Below are 20,186 nucleotides of genomic sequence, written 5' to 3'. Positions count from 1 at the left end.
AAGCATTGGATAGGTAATAGGACACTTGATCAATTGGTTTTGGCTAAACACCAACATTAGAATGGTAACCATGATAGATAAAGTAGGTTAGTATTAGTTCTTGGTTGTCAACAGAGTAGCAAATCTCTTTCATCAAATGATAGCACATTTGGCTATCCTAGATAGGATAAGACAAACACACACAACTGATAGATCAATACAGCTAGACATTCCTCCCAAAGAGGAATAAGCACTAGCAAACCTTTAAGATGGTCCTCGATTTGAAGGTATCATGTTGGATTCCAAGTTGGGTACAAAGGATCAAACATGGGTGATTCACATGATGGCACTAGGCAGAACTAGCAAGATGATATAGCTAGAGTACACACAACAATGAATAGCATAGGAATTGGATAGGTTATAGGACACTTGATGAACTAGTTTTAGGTAGACACAAAGATAGGACTAGTAGGCATGATAGAGGAAGTAGGTTAGTATTAGTTCTTGGTTATCAAGCAACAGATCTCTTTCATCAAATGATAGCACATTTGGCTCTCCTAGACAGGATAAGACAAGCACGCACAACTAATAGACCATTACAACCAGACTTCCCTCCCAAAGAGGTACAAGCACCAGTAGACCCTTAACATGGTTTTGGATTTCAAGATTTCATGATGGCAGCTCTATATGAGTGGGATGCCTTACCCCAATATGTCAAAGATGCATTTCCACTGTCTCAATATTAAGGACTAAGAGTTCCCACAAGAGGCTAGAATTTTTTGCATGAAAAATCACAAATTCTAATGTGGCTACCAAGGATGGCTAAGAGATAGAATTGGACCCAAGTGAAATCACTACAAAGAATAAGAAATTTGAATCCCATCAAGTGAACATAGATGGCTAAAAAAGGAGAATTCAGTAGAGCTTAAATCTAGAAGTGTAATTTTCTTGGAGAAAAACAATCAGAGGTCATCAAGATACTCACAAGGTGATTTGGAAGACAAAACTAAACTTTAAATGCAAGGTTTGAGATGGCATTCAAGCCATCAAAGAGCTGTGAGAGATTATTTTTAGACTTAAGTTTGAATTCTCCCAAGAAGTTCAATTTTTTTTTTTTTTTGGGGGGGGGGGGGGGGGGAGCAAATGAGTTTTTAATTCATTAATTCCTATCAGTTTTCATTACAGGGTTTGAGAGGATCATTTTGGCAAAGGAATTGCTTAATTTTGAAGGAAAACTCACCAAGGTAGAGCATGTTTCAGAGTCTTCTTCAGAAATAAGATTTATATCTTTTTGGAAGAGGGTTTTCTTTTTCACTTCTAATCCATAAACCTTTATTAAATGTGCTCTACTCAATCAATGAAATGGTTTGCTGAAGTCTAACTAGTTCTGAGAATGGAGGGATATCTTCAGACTGATTTTCCAAATTTGTCTAAAAGACCTGATTGGTCCTAAGACTCATTCCCCATTATCAGGCCTCACAATGAATATTTGGGGTGATATTTAGCAAACTGGTACATTTATTTTTAAGTTTTTTGGACATGTTGTAGGTTAGTCCTTAAAAAAAAGAGTTTATGCATTGGTAAGGGAGTCTGATTTGTGCATTTGGGAATTCAAATAAGTCAAGTTAATTATGATTTTGATGTCCTAAAGTCTGGTTGCAACTATTTGCATATTTCATCTCCAGACTTAGTCCTCAAACTTTGTCTACGGACTTAGTCCTTAGAATTTCTTTTAGAACTTCAGAGTTTCAATATTTTGATTCCCTTGCAAGTTTGGGCTGCTTAAGGATCAATTTAATTAGAGATATAGGTTTAGACCTAGATAAGTTTTACAATGATGATAACACATTCAAATTATTTTTGGAACACTTAGCAAACATGAACATCCTACAATACATTGACTATGAGGAATTTGATGAGAAAAAGTGGATAATAATTGTTCTAAGAAAAATTCATGATGATATTCCAAAGCTCTTGTTTTGGCATAGGCATCAATAATGTTGGCAAAGGTTGTGTGATTTAGCTTTATACTTTCCAATTGCATTTACTTGAATATAAACACACATGTTATATATGTGTTTAAGCATATATAAGCACACATTTTTCTTGGAAAATTGAGTAGCTTTCTTTCTTAGTTTCAATGGTGTGAGCTCTTTCTTTGCCTCTTGGTCTATGGACTGCAGAACTTTGAGCTCAATGGGCAGCCCATGGCAATCCCAACCAGGCACATGGTGCACCTTATACCCTTCAAGCAGCATATATTTGTTGATAAAATCTTTTAGTATCTTGTTCAAGGCATGCCCAATATGCAAATCTCCATTGGCATAAGGGGGACCATCATGGAGAGTAAAAATATCCCTCGTGTTCTTGTTTGCAACCCTATTTAATATTTGTTTCTCATCCCACAACTTATGTATTTCTAGTTCACATGCTATTGACTTGGCTCTAAGGGTGAAGCTTTTTTGAGGTAAGTCAATCATAGGCTTGTTCCTTCATACTTTCATATAGCTTCTATGTTGATTTATGCTGACTGGAAATGACTCAGCATATGACCATCTATTAATTTGACAACACTTGATATTGAATGCATTGTTTTACATGTTTGCAATGCTAAGGAGAATAATAAATTGTTGTTCCTTCGTGTCTTCCATCTGCCACTGTCAATCACTGGTGCAAGTTAATCTCATATATATATATATATATATATATATATATATATATATATATGTATACATATGTACGTATATATATATATATATGTATACATATGTACGTATATATATATACATATGTACGTATATATATATACATATGTACGTATATATATATACATATGTACGTATATATATACATATGTACGTATATATATATATACATATGTACATATATATATATACATATGTATGTATATATATATATATACATATGTACGTATATATATATACATATGTACGTATCTACATATGTATATATGTATATATGTATATATATACATATATATATATATATATATGTACATATATATATATATACATATATATGTATATATACATATGTATATATATATATATGTACATATGTATATATATATATATATGTACATATATATATATATATATGTACATATATATATATATATATGTACATATATATATATATATATGTATATGTATATATACATATATACATATGTATATATATATATACGTACATATATATATATATGTATATGTATATGTATATGTATATGTATATGTATATTATATGTATATGTATATGTATATGTATATGTATATGTATATGTATATGTATGTATGTATGTATGTATGTATATATATTTATATGTATGTATGTATGTATAGAGATTTATATATGTATATATGTATATATAAATGTGTATATATATATAGATATATAATTGTATATATGTAGATATATATGTTTAAATGTATATTTTCATGTATGTATCTATGTATGTGTATATATATATATATATATATATATATATATACAAACTATCTCCCATAAGTATGTATACCTGTATATGTATACATATGCAAATCTGAATTATTCATATGCTTTCCTCTTTATATGTATATTTCTATTTGTGACTAAAGCTAGAAGTGTAAGGTGCTAAATAGTTTTATGAATTCCTATTTATTCAACATGATTTCACTTATTTTTTCTGCCTCAGCTTCTACATTAGCACTCACATAGGGTATAGGAGCCCACAACAAAGATGAAGACTGTTAGTCTATGGTGCAAGCTAATCAGTGATGAAGAAAACAATGAAAAAGTGCCCTCTCCACAACCCTTACAACCACAATGTTGACCTCACGGAGATTAGAAACCTTATATTAATTGGTGGCTTTGACCCCAAAAATTTTGGTTACATCTACATCACTCACATAGTTAATAATGGTGCCCTATGCATAAATGTCCATGTGTTCCATGCTATATCAAGCAATTGTTCTTATCCAGGCCATTTAATTTGAAACCTTTTAAATCTCTACAAAGGTAAAGTTGGAGTAGGAGAATTTTTCTTCTCAAAGGTGTCCTCTGATTGTAAAGTGTCCATTCCATTATTTGTTGAACTAGATATGTCTTATTTGTTGAGCAGATAATGGAATGGACACTTTACAATCAAAGGACACCTTTGAAAAGAAAAAAATTTCTCGTCAAACTTTATCTTTGCAAAGATTTAAAAGGTTGTAAATTAAATGGCTTGGATAAGAAGCAATTGCTTGATATAGCATAAAAAGAAATTTCAAACAAATATTGGTGGAAATTTTGACCAATGCTTGTTAGTTTTCTACCAAGCATTGTTTGAAATTTCCACCAACTAAAAAAAAATTCGACCAACCATTGGTGGAAATTTCCACCAATGCAAAAAAAATTTGACCAAACATTGGTGGAAATTTTGACCAATGCCTGTTAGTTTTCTACCAAGCATTGGTCAAAATTTCCACCAATCAAAAAAAATTTGATGAATGGATTGGTCAAAATTTTGACCAACATTGACAAATCAGGACCACCAAAAATTTAAAAAATTTGATGAATCTTTTGGTCAAAATTTTGACGAGAAAAACTTCGACAAACATCTTGGTCGAAATTTCAACCAACCTGAGTGGAAATTTTGACCAAAATTGGTCAAAAATTGAGTTCAAATTTACTAGTGTGAATAGACAAGGAAAACTATTAGAGAGAGTAGAGAGAAAATTTGAAAATAAAGTTTTGGGGAAAGTAGCACAAAAGATTATGATTGATCAAGTAGAACTATCTACTATTCTTGCTACACTAGAAACATTTGTCAATACTGGTGTTTCTTTATTTGTCAAGTTGAGCAACACATTTATCTTTACTAAGGAAATTAAGGGTAAATTATCCAATAGATGAGGATATGAAGGCAAGTATACATCATCTATCACTTGATCCTAGTTGTAGCTATGCACACTTAACAAAGATCAAATACTTAATAGATCTATAAGAAGAGTTTTTAAGGGAGGAAATAAAAATTAGGTCTATACTCGTAGAAATTTAGGGCATGATTCTTCCAAACATGGATGCAATGCAAAAATATATTGCACATGTGCAAAAATATTGGTCCATGATAATAACTTCTCCATAGCTAACCACATGATGGAACTGTCAATAGAGGTATAGATAGCCTTACATGCATCCAAGGTATTGCAAGAGAACTGGCACAAGACCATGACAATAATTTTGAAGGTACATAGTGATTTCTTGTCACATTTTGTTATTAACTTATGAATATTTTGCACCTTTGGCATTTATGTCAAAAATGGGGAGAATATTTTTGATAAAGGGGGAGAATATTATCATACTCCATATGTATGTATAGGAGAGATATATGTATGGGGGAGCAGTAATATGAGATATATGTACATATAAGAAGAAAATATGTTTACAAAAGAAAAATTTAAAAAAAATTTAAAAATAGAGTAAAATAGAGTAAGAGGTAACTAAGCTATAGTAGTAGACAACAGTTAAAAAATAAGTTGAAGATCCAGACAATTGATAAAGAAAGTTTTTGAGAATTTATTTTTTGGTATCGTAAGTATTATTTTCACTAATGCCAAAGGTGGAGATTGTTGACATTATAGTCAATTTTTCTATTAGTGAATTAACACTCAGTCATTTGATTTCATTGCTATTGAGCTCTACAATTGCTATTGAGCTTATCATTCATCTAACATTGTTAACCAAGTGTTTCAATTGCTATCGAACTAAACAATCAAATTGCAATTCATGTCAATCTTTGCAGTGTCTACCAAACATCTAGGACAATTTATAATATCACTCGAGTGTAGCAAAGTCTACCAAGCTATCTAGTAGAAGTGATGAAGATCTTAGTGTTAACTGAACTCTGTAGTGTTAACCAAGTATATCAATGTCTACTAAGCTCACAGTGTTAACAAAGAGAATCTAGTGTTGATCGAGTCATGTAGTGTCAACCGAGTGATTCAATATCTACAAAGTTTCTCAATGTTCACTGAGTTATACAGGTTTGATTGAGTTCATGATACTCAAAGTGATCAGTATGGACCAAGCCTCAACTTCAACTGAGAGCTAGACTATGCCAAGTGTTGATAGTGTTTGTCAAGTGTCATAACATCACTAACTTTGTCTTCTAAACCCAAGTTATAGCAATGGGACAACTTTGTGAATTATGATGAATTTGGTAATTGAGTGGATTGGTATATATGTAATGTATTGTATCATATCCAAAATGTAACTTAATGAGCATGTGAAAAAGTAAGAAGCAGATGAGTGTGAAGTGAAGAAGGATACAAAAACTATAAGGGATAATAGAGACTTATCTATCACAGTAAGGTGATCATTGCAATTTAACAATCTCATTTAGCAAATCAAAGTTGCAGATTAGAGATCAGCCATTGATTCATCGTAACATGTGCATTAGTCAAATCCTTTAACCAAGTAGACTTAATAGTCTTTTGCTAAATCTCCTAATAGAGTGCATACTTCACTTGTATGTTTGTAAATCCTTTAACAAGGTGGACCTAACAATCCTTATTGCTCCTAATAGGGTAGATCACCAGAAGAGGTCAATTGTAAGAATTAGCAGGGCAACTTTATACTACGGTACTAAAGCTTGTGGGTATCATCTACACCCCTATTTTACTTTCTATTTGGAAGGTTTTTGGGTCATCATATCTTATGTCAAAGTGTTGTGAATGTTATTGTTTTCATTCTTTCATGTATGAAATTAGATTACAATAATATATGAAGGATTAATTGGTGAACTGAGTTAAATTTTTATTGGCTCCTAATTCATCCCTCCCCCCTCAGTAACCTAGCCTACCTTATAAAAACAAGAAGGCTTAATAGGTTGAATTCTTGAAGGGTGAACAAGTTGTCAAAGCTAAAGAGTATGAATGCTAAGAAGAATGGAGGACTAACCCAGAGATCTATAATCTGCAAGTGAGTTGTAAATTTTATTAGATCAAGTATTGTTGTTTCTTTCTAACAACTGTACCAATGTGGATAAATCCTTTAGATTAAGGTTGACCTAATAGTCATTTGTAAAACCTTTAACCAATTAACATTCTAATGAAATATTCTAAAGTCCTCTAAAAAGGCTCATTCCTAACAGAGTGATTGAAATCCTTATATGAGGTCACATTTAACAATGTGTATTGTAACCTTTAATAGGGATGGCCTTTCATAGGGCATCACTTCAAAAGTGTGAGAATTGGTAGCATGTTGTTGGTGTTTTTTTCCCAAATTGTGTGAATGTGTTTATGGTATTTCATGTTTATATTCCTAAAAATTTATTTTCACCTAGGACAAAAATATGTAAATGTTTAAGATATTGTATGATCTATTGGATGCATCCAAGATATGGGTATATGGATATGAATTTGTTAAGCACTGAAAAGTTTTATTTGTACATTTGGACCTTAGATAATTGATTCACACCTGCCCCCCTCAGTTATTATAAATAATTCCAACAATTTTTTGGTGTGTATAGGGTTTGAACCTCTAATTCTTATCCATTTAAAAAAAACTTTAGTAGTTTAGAAACTAGATTCATAGTACTACAAATTTTTTTTTTTACAAATTTTCTCATTTTGAGTGGATGACCCTCAAATGGGTCTTCCAAGATCAAGTTTACCTTATTTCAGAAAAAAAAAAAAAAAAAAAAAGTGTCCACTTATACCCTTTTTTTTTGCACACCATCATGGTGCACACACCCTTACATAATATGAATTTAATTCCTTTAACATGGTGACTCATTAATTTGATTTAGAAATACTATAGTTAGGTTACTTTTAACAAGGTAAAGATCCTAATAGGGCTAGAGGGAAATCTCTTAATTAGGTGACTCCTAACAGGGTATTTTCTCAACCAAACATTATTGTACATGGTCCTTAGAGGGATAAGCTCTTAATCAGACACATTTCAAAAGACTACATTGTTTGAATTAACTACTAGGAAGATTTACTTCGAAGGGCAGGGTGGGGGGTGAATCTGAAGTAACTAACTTTAACACTTTTAAATTTCTTTATCTAAAACCATTCACATGCATCTAAAACATGAAAATAAAGATATGCATGAAAAATAGACAACAGATAAATTTGGTAACCTAGAAACCCTCCAAAATGAGAAGGTAAAATTGGGGTGGGGATGACACCCACAAAATATCACTGCAATAATGTGTAAGTGTTCAAGGTTACAATGTTTGACCACTTTCGATGGTCTACCCTATGAAAGGCCTATCCTGTTAAAGACTTTACACTCTGTCAAAATTGACCTAGTTAAAGGATTTCACTACCCTGCTAAAAGTAGGCCTAGTTAAAGAACTTCTATACATTCACTTGGAATGCCACCCTGTTAAAGGATTTACAAATGGCTGCTAGGCCAACCTAAGTCAATAGGATTTCCATATCTAATACAATTGCTAAAGAGTATTAGAAAGCCTTTGACCTGTTAGCTTTGCAATCTTCACTTGTTGATTCCAGATCCTTGTTCTTCTCTTGCTGATTTGATCCTTGCTTGATCTGATATGTCACTCTGTGTGGTTCTAATACTTTGTTCTTCAACAACTGGATTCTGCAATACTACTCTATTCTTCGCTAAGTCTTTTACCCTTTTGCACTTTGCTATATTTCACCCACACACTTCTTTTGTGCATCCTCTCTCTTTCATAATAGGGCTTCATCCTCCTTTTAAAGATTTTGAAGACTTAGGGTTAGGTATGAATCTATGACCAATATTAAATGTTCATTTCCCACTCATTCCTTGCACTTTTTCTATTGGTTACATGCCTTCTTCATTTTTCTTATTGCCTACATGCTGATTGCATAGGTAATGTGAAAGATTCATTCTTATCTTCAAGATCCTTTGATATTCATCCCATGTTGGCTCCAAAAATGGTTTACATCTGAGTTTGTGAAGGCACAAACTCATATGCCAATTCTATGTTACTTGGCACATACTAGTTGTTGATGCTAACCACATATAGGAAAACTAGCTCACTTGGCTCCTATAGCGATTATGTTTCACTCGAAATCTATAGTGACTCAGTACCTAGACTTTGCTTAGCACTTGAACTTTACTCGACACCTAAACATTTCTTGGCACCTATTGAATTCGCTGACTCAGCATACATTGTAGCTCGGCTTCTATATTATACTCGATATTAACTCGAGAATTTGGTTAAGTGTGTTGACACTCAAATGTCAAAACCAATCTGAGACCAACAATCTCCTCCTTTGACATGAGTGGCAAAAAACACTTAACTAAACATTGTAAAGCTGATCTATATGAGTATACTACATGTTCTATTTAGAATATGTACAAGACTTCCAAAAACTTATTCAAAATTTTGTATACCTCAAAATCTTGTAACTCCCTTGAGTTGTTGTGCCATTTCCATTTCTAAGACCGCAATTCTTGTGTTGAGTATATTTGATACTCTTTGATTTATCTACCTTTACTATATCTGTGTATCCTATTTCTAAATCCTATACATTGTATCTATTTTGAATGTGAATATCTCCCCCTTTAGATATTCTTTATTGCTTCCTTCAAAGAATATATTATGAATATCTCCCCTTTCAATGAATTATACTCCCCTTTTTATTAGATGCAATAAATAATGAATGAATATTCTTATTCTCCCCCTTAAGTATATCTCGCCCTTTTTGACACTTATGTCAAAGGGTCCTAAGGATGAATAGAATACTTAACCAAAAATGTTTTATTTACCTCCATAATCATCTTGAGAGAAGCATCCCAATTGTCTAAAGCTATCCCAAATGACTTGTGTTGGATGGTTGTCTCTGCTGCAAGATGAACAAGGCCTTCTAAAGTAGAAAGATTAGGATCTTTCTTTAGTACATTTTCTACATATGCCTGCTCCTTATGAAGTACATCTAGATGTGGAATTATGGAGGATTGAATCTAAATCAACTTGGCCTTAATATTGACCTCTTTAATTGTCAAGACAGCTCATTCTTTTTGTGTGTGAAGCATTGCTACAAAATGCTTCTCACTCTGAGCTAGATCTTTTGGTAGTTGGGTGCTAGAAATATTTAGATTACGCTCCAAGATCATTATTCTTTGGCTGGTTTCTTGTGTGAAATATGAGGAATCACACAATTTGGTGTACAATGAGAATACATTCTCAAGTACCTTTTTCACTTGTTCAATTTTCTTCACCAATTCAACCTGTGAAAGTGCTATTTCACTTGATATCTTCTCATTTACTTTCATCTAAATTTCTCTTTTTGACCATTCTAATAATTTGACATTAGTTTCTAGGTCCTCATTCTATACCTGGTCCACAATATTGCATAATTGCTCCATTATGGGCTGAGTTTCGTCAAGTACTTGCAAGCTAAATGCATCAAGAAATATCTCTTTGATTTCTACCAAAGCTTGCTTTTGCCTATACTCATTTTTGAGTATCTCTTGTCTCTTCCTCCTTTCTAGTACCTCTTGCATTTCATTTATCTACTGCAAGTTCATGGTTCTTGAGTCATAGCTTGGTATGACTATTTCTTAATCAAGTGGAGGGTCTCCATAGTGAAGTACCCTTGCAGCCTTGGTAGTGCTCAAGCCTAGTGCTAATATCTACAATGGTACTGCATTAGTGCTCAGCTTCTTATGAGGAGTCCCTAAGGTAGGCAAGTTTACCAATGTTTGTATTACTTCCTATTCTTTAGGGGTTTTCTCCACTTCTTTCTCCTCTCCTTTACTGACTTGATTAATGATGACAATTTGTGGAGGTGCACCTTGGGTTTGTGTTGCAGGAATATCTTTTCCTATTTGTTCCTGTGGTGGCTCCTTGGCAGTAGTTGTCACTTTTGTTGTAGAATCAACCTTAGCAATTTTTTCTTCTATCTCTTGCTCTTTGGTTTGATCTATTGTAGCTATGGGAGGTTGTGTGGATTGTTCTTGTGTGCTTTCCTTCTCCCTTGTTATTTTTGCTATAGCTTTCTGCAGGTCATCAACACTCACCAATACTGGATTTGTGCAAAGTTGTGCTTGTAATGTTGATTGGTGACAATCTTCTTGAGATCCTCTATAGTTAAAGGATTGATGTTCTAAGTAGATGTGTCAAGAACATCCTTTACAATGATTGTAACTATAGGTGTTTTATGTGGAGGACTTGGTGGTGGCAGTTGGGTGTCTTTGACACTTTGTTTAGTTTGTTGTTCCTCACCATGTTCCTTCTCCACTATCTCTTTTTTGGTTTCTTTCTCTTCTTCATCTTTTTCTTTCTCATTCTCTTCTTCTTCTTCTTCTTCATTCCTACCCTCAAATGGGTCTTCTTGCCCTTCCTTCATAGTTGTAAAATCATATATTAATTTCCACATTTGTGTGGACTTTTGGACAACATCTTGAATTTGATTTTCCAAAATTTTGAAGGCTTTATATTTGGGTGCAAATTTTCTCCCATGCTTCTTACAAGCCTTTGTTATTTGACCTTTATTAAGGTCTAGCATCACATGAGCCAATGTAGATTCTCTTATTTCATTCTCCATCTTAAGACAGTAATGCCATTTATTTTCAACCAACAAACTTAGCTCCTTAAGCATTGTGTTGTCTAGTTCAAGTGGAGTAGTCTTGAACTTAGCCATCATAGAGTAGATAAACTCTTCCACTATGTTCTATTTTTCTATTGACAACTTATTAAAATCTATGGTCTTTACACCAGATAAATTTTCATTCTCTAATATTATTGCAAATGTTTCTAATTTAGATGTGGTAGAATTACTTACCAATCTAAATTGATCTTTCATCAGACTCTATTCTTTCCTTGTTTAATTCAAGGGTACAACATATTTTCTCCTTTTCTTCTGCTCTACAGTCCCTTCTTGTTCTATTGCCTTTTGTTTTTCCAGCTCCTTTGCCCCTCGTGTTGTGGCCCTAGTGTCAGCCCTTGTGGTTGGCTTGGCTGGACTTGGCTTTGCGAGTTTATTTTGCTTCCCTTTGGGTTGGGCAACTAGCTGCTTCTGAGCTTTCCTTTTCTGTGGCTTAGCCTTTGGAGCTTCTTGCTCAGCACCTTCCTCTTCATCTACATCTTCTCCCATACCTTGGGTTAGGGCAAGTGGCCCTTGATCTTGTTCTTCTTCTTCACGCTCAACATTTTCACCTTCTTCCTCTGCTTCTTCTACAATTCCTTCTTTGAATTTTGCTTTTAGCTTCTTGACAAGCTTGTCTTTCTTCTTCAAAGTGGAGGTAGTCTTCAACTCCATATCCACTTTGGATCTCACCACGTCATATGTTCCAAAATTTGGTGCATCCTTGTCAATTTCCTCTACAAGTAGTGCAATTATTGTTGTTGATGCTTCATCTATGTTTATCTCATACCCAAGAGGTCTCAACCATCTGACTCTTGGTATGGCCACTTGTATGTATGTGTAATCAATATGTACAAGAAAAAAAGCTTCATTTACATTTTTCTCTACCAAGGAAACTAGAATTCTAAGTCTTTGCTTCATTGATTTCTTAAAATCTTCAAAATAACTAGTCATCAAGGTCTCAAAATTAGCTCCCATCTGCTCTATGTATTCATTGACCTGAGCTATAATAAACCTATCATTCTTCCATGCCACTTTACCAAAAGAAGGGAATTCATTCTATATATAAAAGAAAATACATATCAAAATTGCACCAAATTTACATTGTGATCCCTTTGTTCTCCTGATGGCTGATAGATTTTCATTGATCTATTGTAGTTGCAACTTTGCAAGATCATATGTATGATTCTTCTTCACTAGTTTATATCCTACATCCACTGCTATATAAGGCAAACTATTGAGTCTGGTGGATTGATAGAACTTTTGTACAATTACCCTAACAACAAATTCAACTAGAGGGTCTTGGATTGTGTCAATAGTCATCCCTCTCTTATCCAATTTTGTACCTGTGTTCTTCTCAATTGCATCCTTAGAGTCACTTCTAAGGGTCTTCGACTGATCTAGGGTTGGGTATCTAGTCACTCTATGAACAATCCTCTTTGTGATCTTTATGGGGTCGTCTTCCAACCATAAGCTACCATCATGCACTTGGCTCAACACCAATCTAATCCATTCTGTCTTGAACATTGTAGGGAAATCTAGGGCACGCGTTAAACCCTTCCTCTCAACAATTTTGTACTCATCCTTCAACACTCCATTTTAACACAATTTCTCATATGCCTCCCTCATTTCCATGTCACCTATGGCTCCTATCTTGCAGTTATAGCATTTCCTTACATCTTGAACCATTAAGACTTTTGGGGGTATGATGGAAAGGGCTTCGGCTAGGTATGCAACCTCTGGGATTAGATGAAAATCAGGTTACCTAACCTCTTTGGACACTAATTGAACTTCAAATGTTTCCTTCTCCTAAGTTTTTCTTGAGCTAGATTCCATTTTATACAATCTAGGGTTTCAACATAGAGAAAATATGAAACTGTGTAGCTCGACACAATTGTGAATACCTTATAATCAATGAAATCGTGTTGGAATGTTGTTGAAATCTTCTTATACGCTAGTTTCTTCATTTTGAATTCGCTCTATGCTCTTTCTCATCTTTTCTCTAATTCTCGATGAAGAAAAATGAATGAAAATACGATAATATACCCTATTTTCATCACATTTAATGCTCTGTACGTTTACAACTGTCCACTCAGCTTCTAAAGGATTCTACATTACTTGGATTCCATTAGCTTTCCACCACTTGGCTTTCATTGTCTTTCCACCACTTGGCTTCCACAGGAGTATTACTTACTTTGCTTCAACTGAGATTTCCTTTTCACTCAGCTTCCTCTACCAACTTGGTTGCTACCAATCATTCGGCTCCTATGCTCTTGACAGTCAACTTGGCTTGTACTAAATTTTACTTGGCATCTAAGGACAACTCAGCAATACTTCTGATGTCTTTAATTTTTAACTTTGCATCTTTGTTCATGCTAATCTATTCTTTTTCAGTACTTTATTTTCTAGGAACTGATGTATGGTGAAACTTTGTAAATTAGTCCCTTATGCTTTACCTTGCTTGATTTGATGAAGTGTGACCATTTGACCTATTAGGTGAAGTGATCCCTTCATTTGATGTGCTAACCTCATCTTTCTTCTTCCATTTCTTGTTCATTTGTCCTCTAATGTGTTTAGCATCTACCTTCTCTTTACCTTTGTCATTCTTTGAGTTGGGTGTCTTTGACTTTGTTGGGCAATTCTTGATAATATGACTAGTCTTCAAGCAACTGAAACATGTGGTTTGGCTCAACCATATACTGTAGTTCCCTCTAAAATGTGTCCTTATGCAATTTTCAAGAATGTGTCCATATTCCTGATAGTAATGACAACTATATCTAGTGTTGTAGTCCCAATTGTAGTGATGACCATGGTTACCTTCCCTTGTTGCCAAATTTAATGTCCACATAGGCTTTGATCTACACACAAATGATCTATGTCCATACTTCTTGCAATTGTAGTAGTGACCTTCAAATTTTGGTGTACTGATAGTCCTAGTTCTATAGTTATGTGCTTGATGTCCTTGCTTTTTGCACTTATGACAATAACTTTCATTCTTAGGCTTTTCATGCTAATGGGCATTCTTGCTCCTACATACATCAGAAGTATGTCCCTTTTTACAACAAAAATTACAAATAGGTTTAGTGTTCTTACCTTTGTTACTCCTTTCTTCTGTAGTCTTGGAGGAATCTCCTTGTTCAGTGTTGATATAACCTAGCCCTGAAGTATCATTACTAGCCCTTGGTGATTTCAGTAGCTGCTCAAAATACTTGATGGCCTCATTAGGTTTGTTGAATCTTTCTGCAATCTCCTTCTCTCAATGTCCTTGACATTTAGTTCATGATGTGCATTCATCATCTGACTTAGGGTGTCTAGCTGCATGTTTGAGATTCTTGCAAGTTCAATTGACTTTTCTTCTAGTCTATTGGCAAGGTTTCTCTTGTCTTCTTCTAGTATAGCCTTGTCTTCAATGGCTCTTTTCTTTTGTTTAGTTACTTCACAAAGCATCATGGCTTGTGATTCTTGTTCAAGCTTGAGTATTCTAATTTCTTCTATTTGAACTCTATTCTTCTCCATCAGATCTGCTATTGCTGCATCAAACTGTTTGGAATCTCCATTTGAAAATAGATTTGAGGTGTCAATCTTCTTGTACTATGTGTCTTTCTCAGCTATGGCAATCTCTTTTCTTCTTTTTAAAGATTTCCTCAATTCTCCTCTAGCTTCTTCCAAAGCATGTAAAGCAATTTGTATGTCAATTGCCTAATTCTCTATGATCTTTCCAAGTTTGTAGACTTCCATTTCTAGATCTTTTCTCCAAGATGTAAGGCTCCTTCTTGTGATAACTTAGCTCTGATACCAATTGTTGGAATTAACAAGTATGGAGATTTACTTTTAAGGTGGGGGGTGTGAATTAGAAGTAACTAACTTTAACCCTTTTAAATTTCTTTATCTAAAACCATTCACATGCATCTAAAACATGAAAGTAAACAAATGCATGAAAAATAGACAACACACAAATTTGGTAACTTAGAAACCCTCCAAAATGAGAAGGTAAAACTCGGGTGGGGATGACATCCACAAAATATCACTGCAACAATGTGTAACTATTCAAGGTTACAATGTTTGACCACTTCCAATGGTTTGCCCTGTGAAAGGCCTATCCTGTTAAAGACTTTACACTCTATCAAAAATGACCTGGTTATAGGATTTCACTACCCTGCTAAAAGTAGGCCTAGTTAAAGGACTTCTATACATTCACTTGGAATTCCACCCGATTAAAGGATTTACAAATGGCTGCTAGGCCAACCTAAGTCCATAGGATTTCCATATCTAATACAATTGCTAGAGGGTATTAGAAAGCCTTTGACCTATTAGCTTTGCAATCTTCATTTGTTGATTCCAAATCCTTGTTCTACTCTTACTGATCTGATCCTTGCTTCATCTGATATGTCACTCTGCATGGTTTTGATACTTTGTTCTTCAACAACTGGATTCTGCAATGCTACTCTATTCTTCACTAAGTCTTTTACCGTTTTGCACTTTGCTAAATTTCACCCATACACTTCTTATGTGCATCCTCTCTCTTTCATAATAGGGCTTCGTCCTCCTTTTAAAGATTTCAAAGACTTAGGATTAGGTATGAATCTACAATCAATATTAAATCTTCATTTCCTGCTCATTACTTGCACTTTTCCTATTGGTTGCATTCCTTCTACATTTTTCTTATTGGTTGTATGTTGATTGCATAGTTAATGTGAAAGATTCATTCTTATCTTCAAGATCCTTTGAGATTCATCCCATGTCGGCTCCAAAAATGGTTTACATCTGAGTTTGTGAAGGCACAAAATCATATGTTGATTTTGTGTTACTCGACACATACTAGTTGTTGATGCTCGACACATTTAAAAAATTGGCTCACTCAGCTCCTATAGTAATTTTGGTTCACTTGGCATCTATAGTGACTTGGCACCTATACTTTGCCTAGCACTCAAACTTTACTCAGTACCTGAAGATTGCTCGACACCTATTGAATTCTCTAACTTGGCATACATTGTAGCTCGACTTCTATATTATACTCGGCATTAACTTGAGAATTTGGTTGAGTGTGTTGACACTCAAATGTCAAAACCAATCTGAGACCAACATACATAATACTTATGGGCATCAATTTCTTCCATGGTTTTTCCCTCTGACTAATTGTTTATAGTATAAAGATGTTTGTGTTATTGTCTTACTTATGTGAATAAATTTTTATGTGTTTCTTTATGATTAAGTTTCACAAGTTAACATGCATGTATAAATGAATGATTTGATGATAAGTTCAAATTTGGTTAATCAGTCTTGATAATTTGTGGTTTAAGTCTTAATTTGGTCGAAGTTGAAGATTACTGATTCACTCCCCCCCTTAATAATTTACAACCTTGGAAATATTAACACTTTCATGGTACAAAAGCATCATTAATATCTTTCCATATTGTGCATTTGGTGTAGTAAACATGTTTTGGAAAATTATGTAAAACAATTTCTTGAATTGTGACAACTTCATAAAACTCTAACGCTATTTCACTTACAAATTCTTATAACCAAAAGACCACTTATGTGGAACATATAAGGTTTCAATCTAGGCCTCAAGTTGCAAAAAGAAAAAGTACTAACTTGAAGATTTAACTTTGTATGGAAAATAAGGTTGTGAAAGGGATATTAGAATCCAAAGGTACTTTGGGAACAAAGGGTGTACACTGAACATATATGTAAACCACTAAAAATTAAGATTGTGGGTTGGTCAAAAGGTATGGGTAGATATGTTGAAACCCAAAGCAATCTCTTGACCTAGGCTAGAACCCAACAAGCTTAACACACTACCTCAAGTGCTATGGAAGATAACTATGACATCAAACTTATCCAACTATATTATACTCAAAATCTTAATAGACAAGTTAGTTCTAGGGTTTTTTAAACAAAGTGTAAATTCTCCAACAATAATTCTTTTGTTGGTTCCAAATTTGATTTGTTTGGGAGTTTTTAATCCATGTTCTCTTCTCATGAGAATAATTGAACATCATTTCCATTTCTTTATTGAAATTTGAAGTAGGTTGTAATTGACTCCATGACTTTTCTATGCCCTTTAGTTTTGAACCTTTTTTTTGTCATGTGATTCATTTAAGAGATTGGTTGCGAATGCTTACTAATGACATGTTTTCATAAAATAATTCCTATTTAACATTTGGAAAGATGTTAATAGTGATTTCTCCATGATTATAAATATATGAAATCTTCCATTGCATTCATATAATTATAAACGCCTTTTAATTAAGGTACATTTACATTAGCTCACCTCTAAGGGCTCAATACACCTTATATGGTTGTCACCAACCTCCCTTGTCCCAGTTCAACAAGGATCAATCTTATTGTGAGAGTTTTTACAACATGGTGGAAGTAAAAATACTTGAATTCAAAGCTTATGGTTAGTCATGTATTCATTTGATCAAAATTGCATTGTAGGAGCCCTTGGATGGGTAAACAATTTTAAAAGATTCCTTATCTTGGCTTTATTATTTTTCTTACCACAGCTACAAATCAACCTTTTAAGGAAACCTAAACTCATGAGGGTTACGATTGAGGTGTTATACCTAGAAGTATATTCGTAATGATCGATAAACCAAATTTCATACAAGCTAGATGATTGTGACCAACTTCCTTCTACTGATGTCTAACACTTGCTACTTAACAACTTAACTTTTCTATGTGAACTTGATAGTTACAATTTTCTCTTTCTTTGATTTGGATGAGATTTTCTCTATCCATTTTTATTAAAATAAGATGTTTCAAAAGGATTTTATAATAAATATGATACATATACATTACAATAAAATTTCTAATTATCCACCTCCTAATATAATATTAAAGATATATATATGTATGTATGTATGTATGTATGTATGTATTTATTTATTTATTTTATAGTGTAAAAGGAGTACTGAGTGTGTATGATTTAACCTGCATTCTTAGATTTTGAATTAAAAAAATTGTTCGGAGGTGGGGAGGATACACTAAGTAATGTTATACCTAATTCTTTTGATGAATAGTCCCTCTCTTATATTAAAAAAATACAATAAAGTCACATATTCACAATAAAGTTATAGCTAATTTCATTCATATTAAGTTCTTAAAAGATTTATTATATATTGACACATTTTATTTGTTGTCTTTATACATGAGTTAACTTCTTATAAGATAAATTATTATGACTTGTAGACACTAAAGACAAATATAATATGATGAATTAAGAAAAAGTGATTTTATAACATAAATAATTGAACTTCGACATAATAAAGACAAACATTGTAGAATCTATTACAATAATTAAATACATTTTGAATGAATCAAATTGGATGAACAGCCATTCAGGCACGGGCACTGACCCACCGTACCCTTTTTTTCGTTTATTATGATTTCAGAAAATACCTTACAGACCCCCATGTGACTGTAACTTTCATATTTAAAGCCTTCTAGTACGCAAAGAAATATCAACCACTCATTGGGATTAATTACACCGAAATAAAACGTATGAAAATTAACAGCACAAGGAAAGCCCACAAGTTATCTTGCAGCATTGTCAACTGACAGAATATTTCCTCTGTTTCAAACCTTACCAATCTTAAAGCAGAGTGGAAACTTCACAGCCTTGGTCACATTGAGCGGACCTCCCCACGCCGCTTCAAAATCCGGTATAAACTCGTTTATCATTTCTTCCCTGCCAACCAGGGCATGCCCCGTTCTGAAATATCCCAAATACTCCTCAAATGTCCTCTGCTCTTCAATCTCCATTTTCATTCCCTCCACCGCTGCAAACGGAAACGGTAAAGTCTTGTATTCCTCCAGTACCACTTTCGCTGCCGGATGTGAAAACGGAAATGTTCTCTCAAAAAACCGCTCGTAAACGGCGTCCACCGCTGGATCCACTCTCGGCTTCCAATACGCCCACACCGCTATCACGCCGCCGGGCTTCTTCAACACGTGTTTTACCTGCGCGTAAAACTTGTCCAGATCGAACCAGTGGACGGCTGTGGCGGCGGTTACCAGATCAACTGAAGATTCGGCGCCGACGATGGAGTGCAGTTCTTGTTCAGACATTGTCGGCGGCGTGACGGCGTATGTTGTGTTGGGGCGGTGCTCCGCGTTTTTTATTTGGCCCTCACTGGTGTCTGTGGCCACCACTCTCGCATAATGCTTTGATAACTGCTTATCCATTAACACATGCAACAGACTGTTATATGAATCTAGATACAACAAGTGTGATAAATAAGAAATGATTAAACTAGTTTAGCATTTACCTCGATGGCGGCTTGGCCAGTGCCAGTGCCGACATCCCAGGCGAGATCGTGGTGTGGAGTGAGGGAAGAAAGGAAGGAGAAGAGTTGAGGGGGGTAGCGCGGCCTGAACTTTGTGTAATCGTTGGCAATTGTGCCATACAACTCTTTTACATTGGGAAGCCTATTGTCATCCATGGTAGTCTATAAAGGTCGAGACAGGGCTTTGCCTTTTCTATATATGTTATTTGGAACTATCTTCATGGGGCTTCAAGTGAGATGAGAATTTGGGCAGAGGATGAGTGGTCGAGAACGTTTGATAAAACCTAGTGAATGGTATTTTAATCTTTTGAAAAGAGAAATAGTAGTTGGGGTTCAGTAAGTG

At 34.2% G+C, this 20,186-nt stretch overlaps 1 protein-coding gene across 1 annotated transcript; it reads right to left on the bottom strand.

Annotated features, from left to right (window-relative positions):
* Positions 1 to 18,879: 18,879 nt before the first annotated feature.
* LOC149563828 (uncharacterized) lies at positions 18,880 to 20,131 on the bottom strand. Its single transcript, XM_089826951.1, has 2 exons — positions 19,826 to 20,131; positions 18,880 to 19,730 (listed from the first exon to the last, which is right to left on the bottom strand). Exons 1-2 carry the CDS (start codon positions 19,997 to 19,999, stop codon positions 19,134 to 19,136), a joined length of 771 nt encoding a protein of 256 aa, XP_089683077.1. The 5' UTR covers positions 20,000 to 20,131; the 3' UTR covers positions 18,880 to 19,133.
* Between the last annotated feature and the right edge of the window lie 55 nt (positions 20,132 to 20,186).

The sequence above is a fragment of the Cupressus sempervirens genome, chromosome 4 (genome assembly GCF_028749045.1).
Source record: "Cupressus sempervirens isolate cs-2001-9-10 chromosome 4, ASM2874904v1, whole genome shotgun sequence".
NCBI classification, from domain to species: domain Eukaryota; kingdom Viridiplantae; phylum Streptophyta; class Pinopsida; order Cupressales; family Cupressaceae; genus Cupressus; species Cupressus sempervirens.
This window is presented reverse-complemented; position numbering and strand designations above follow the sequence as displayed.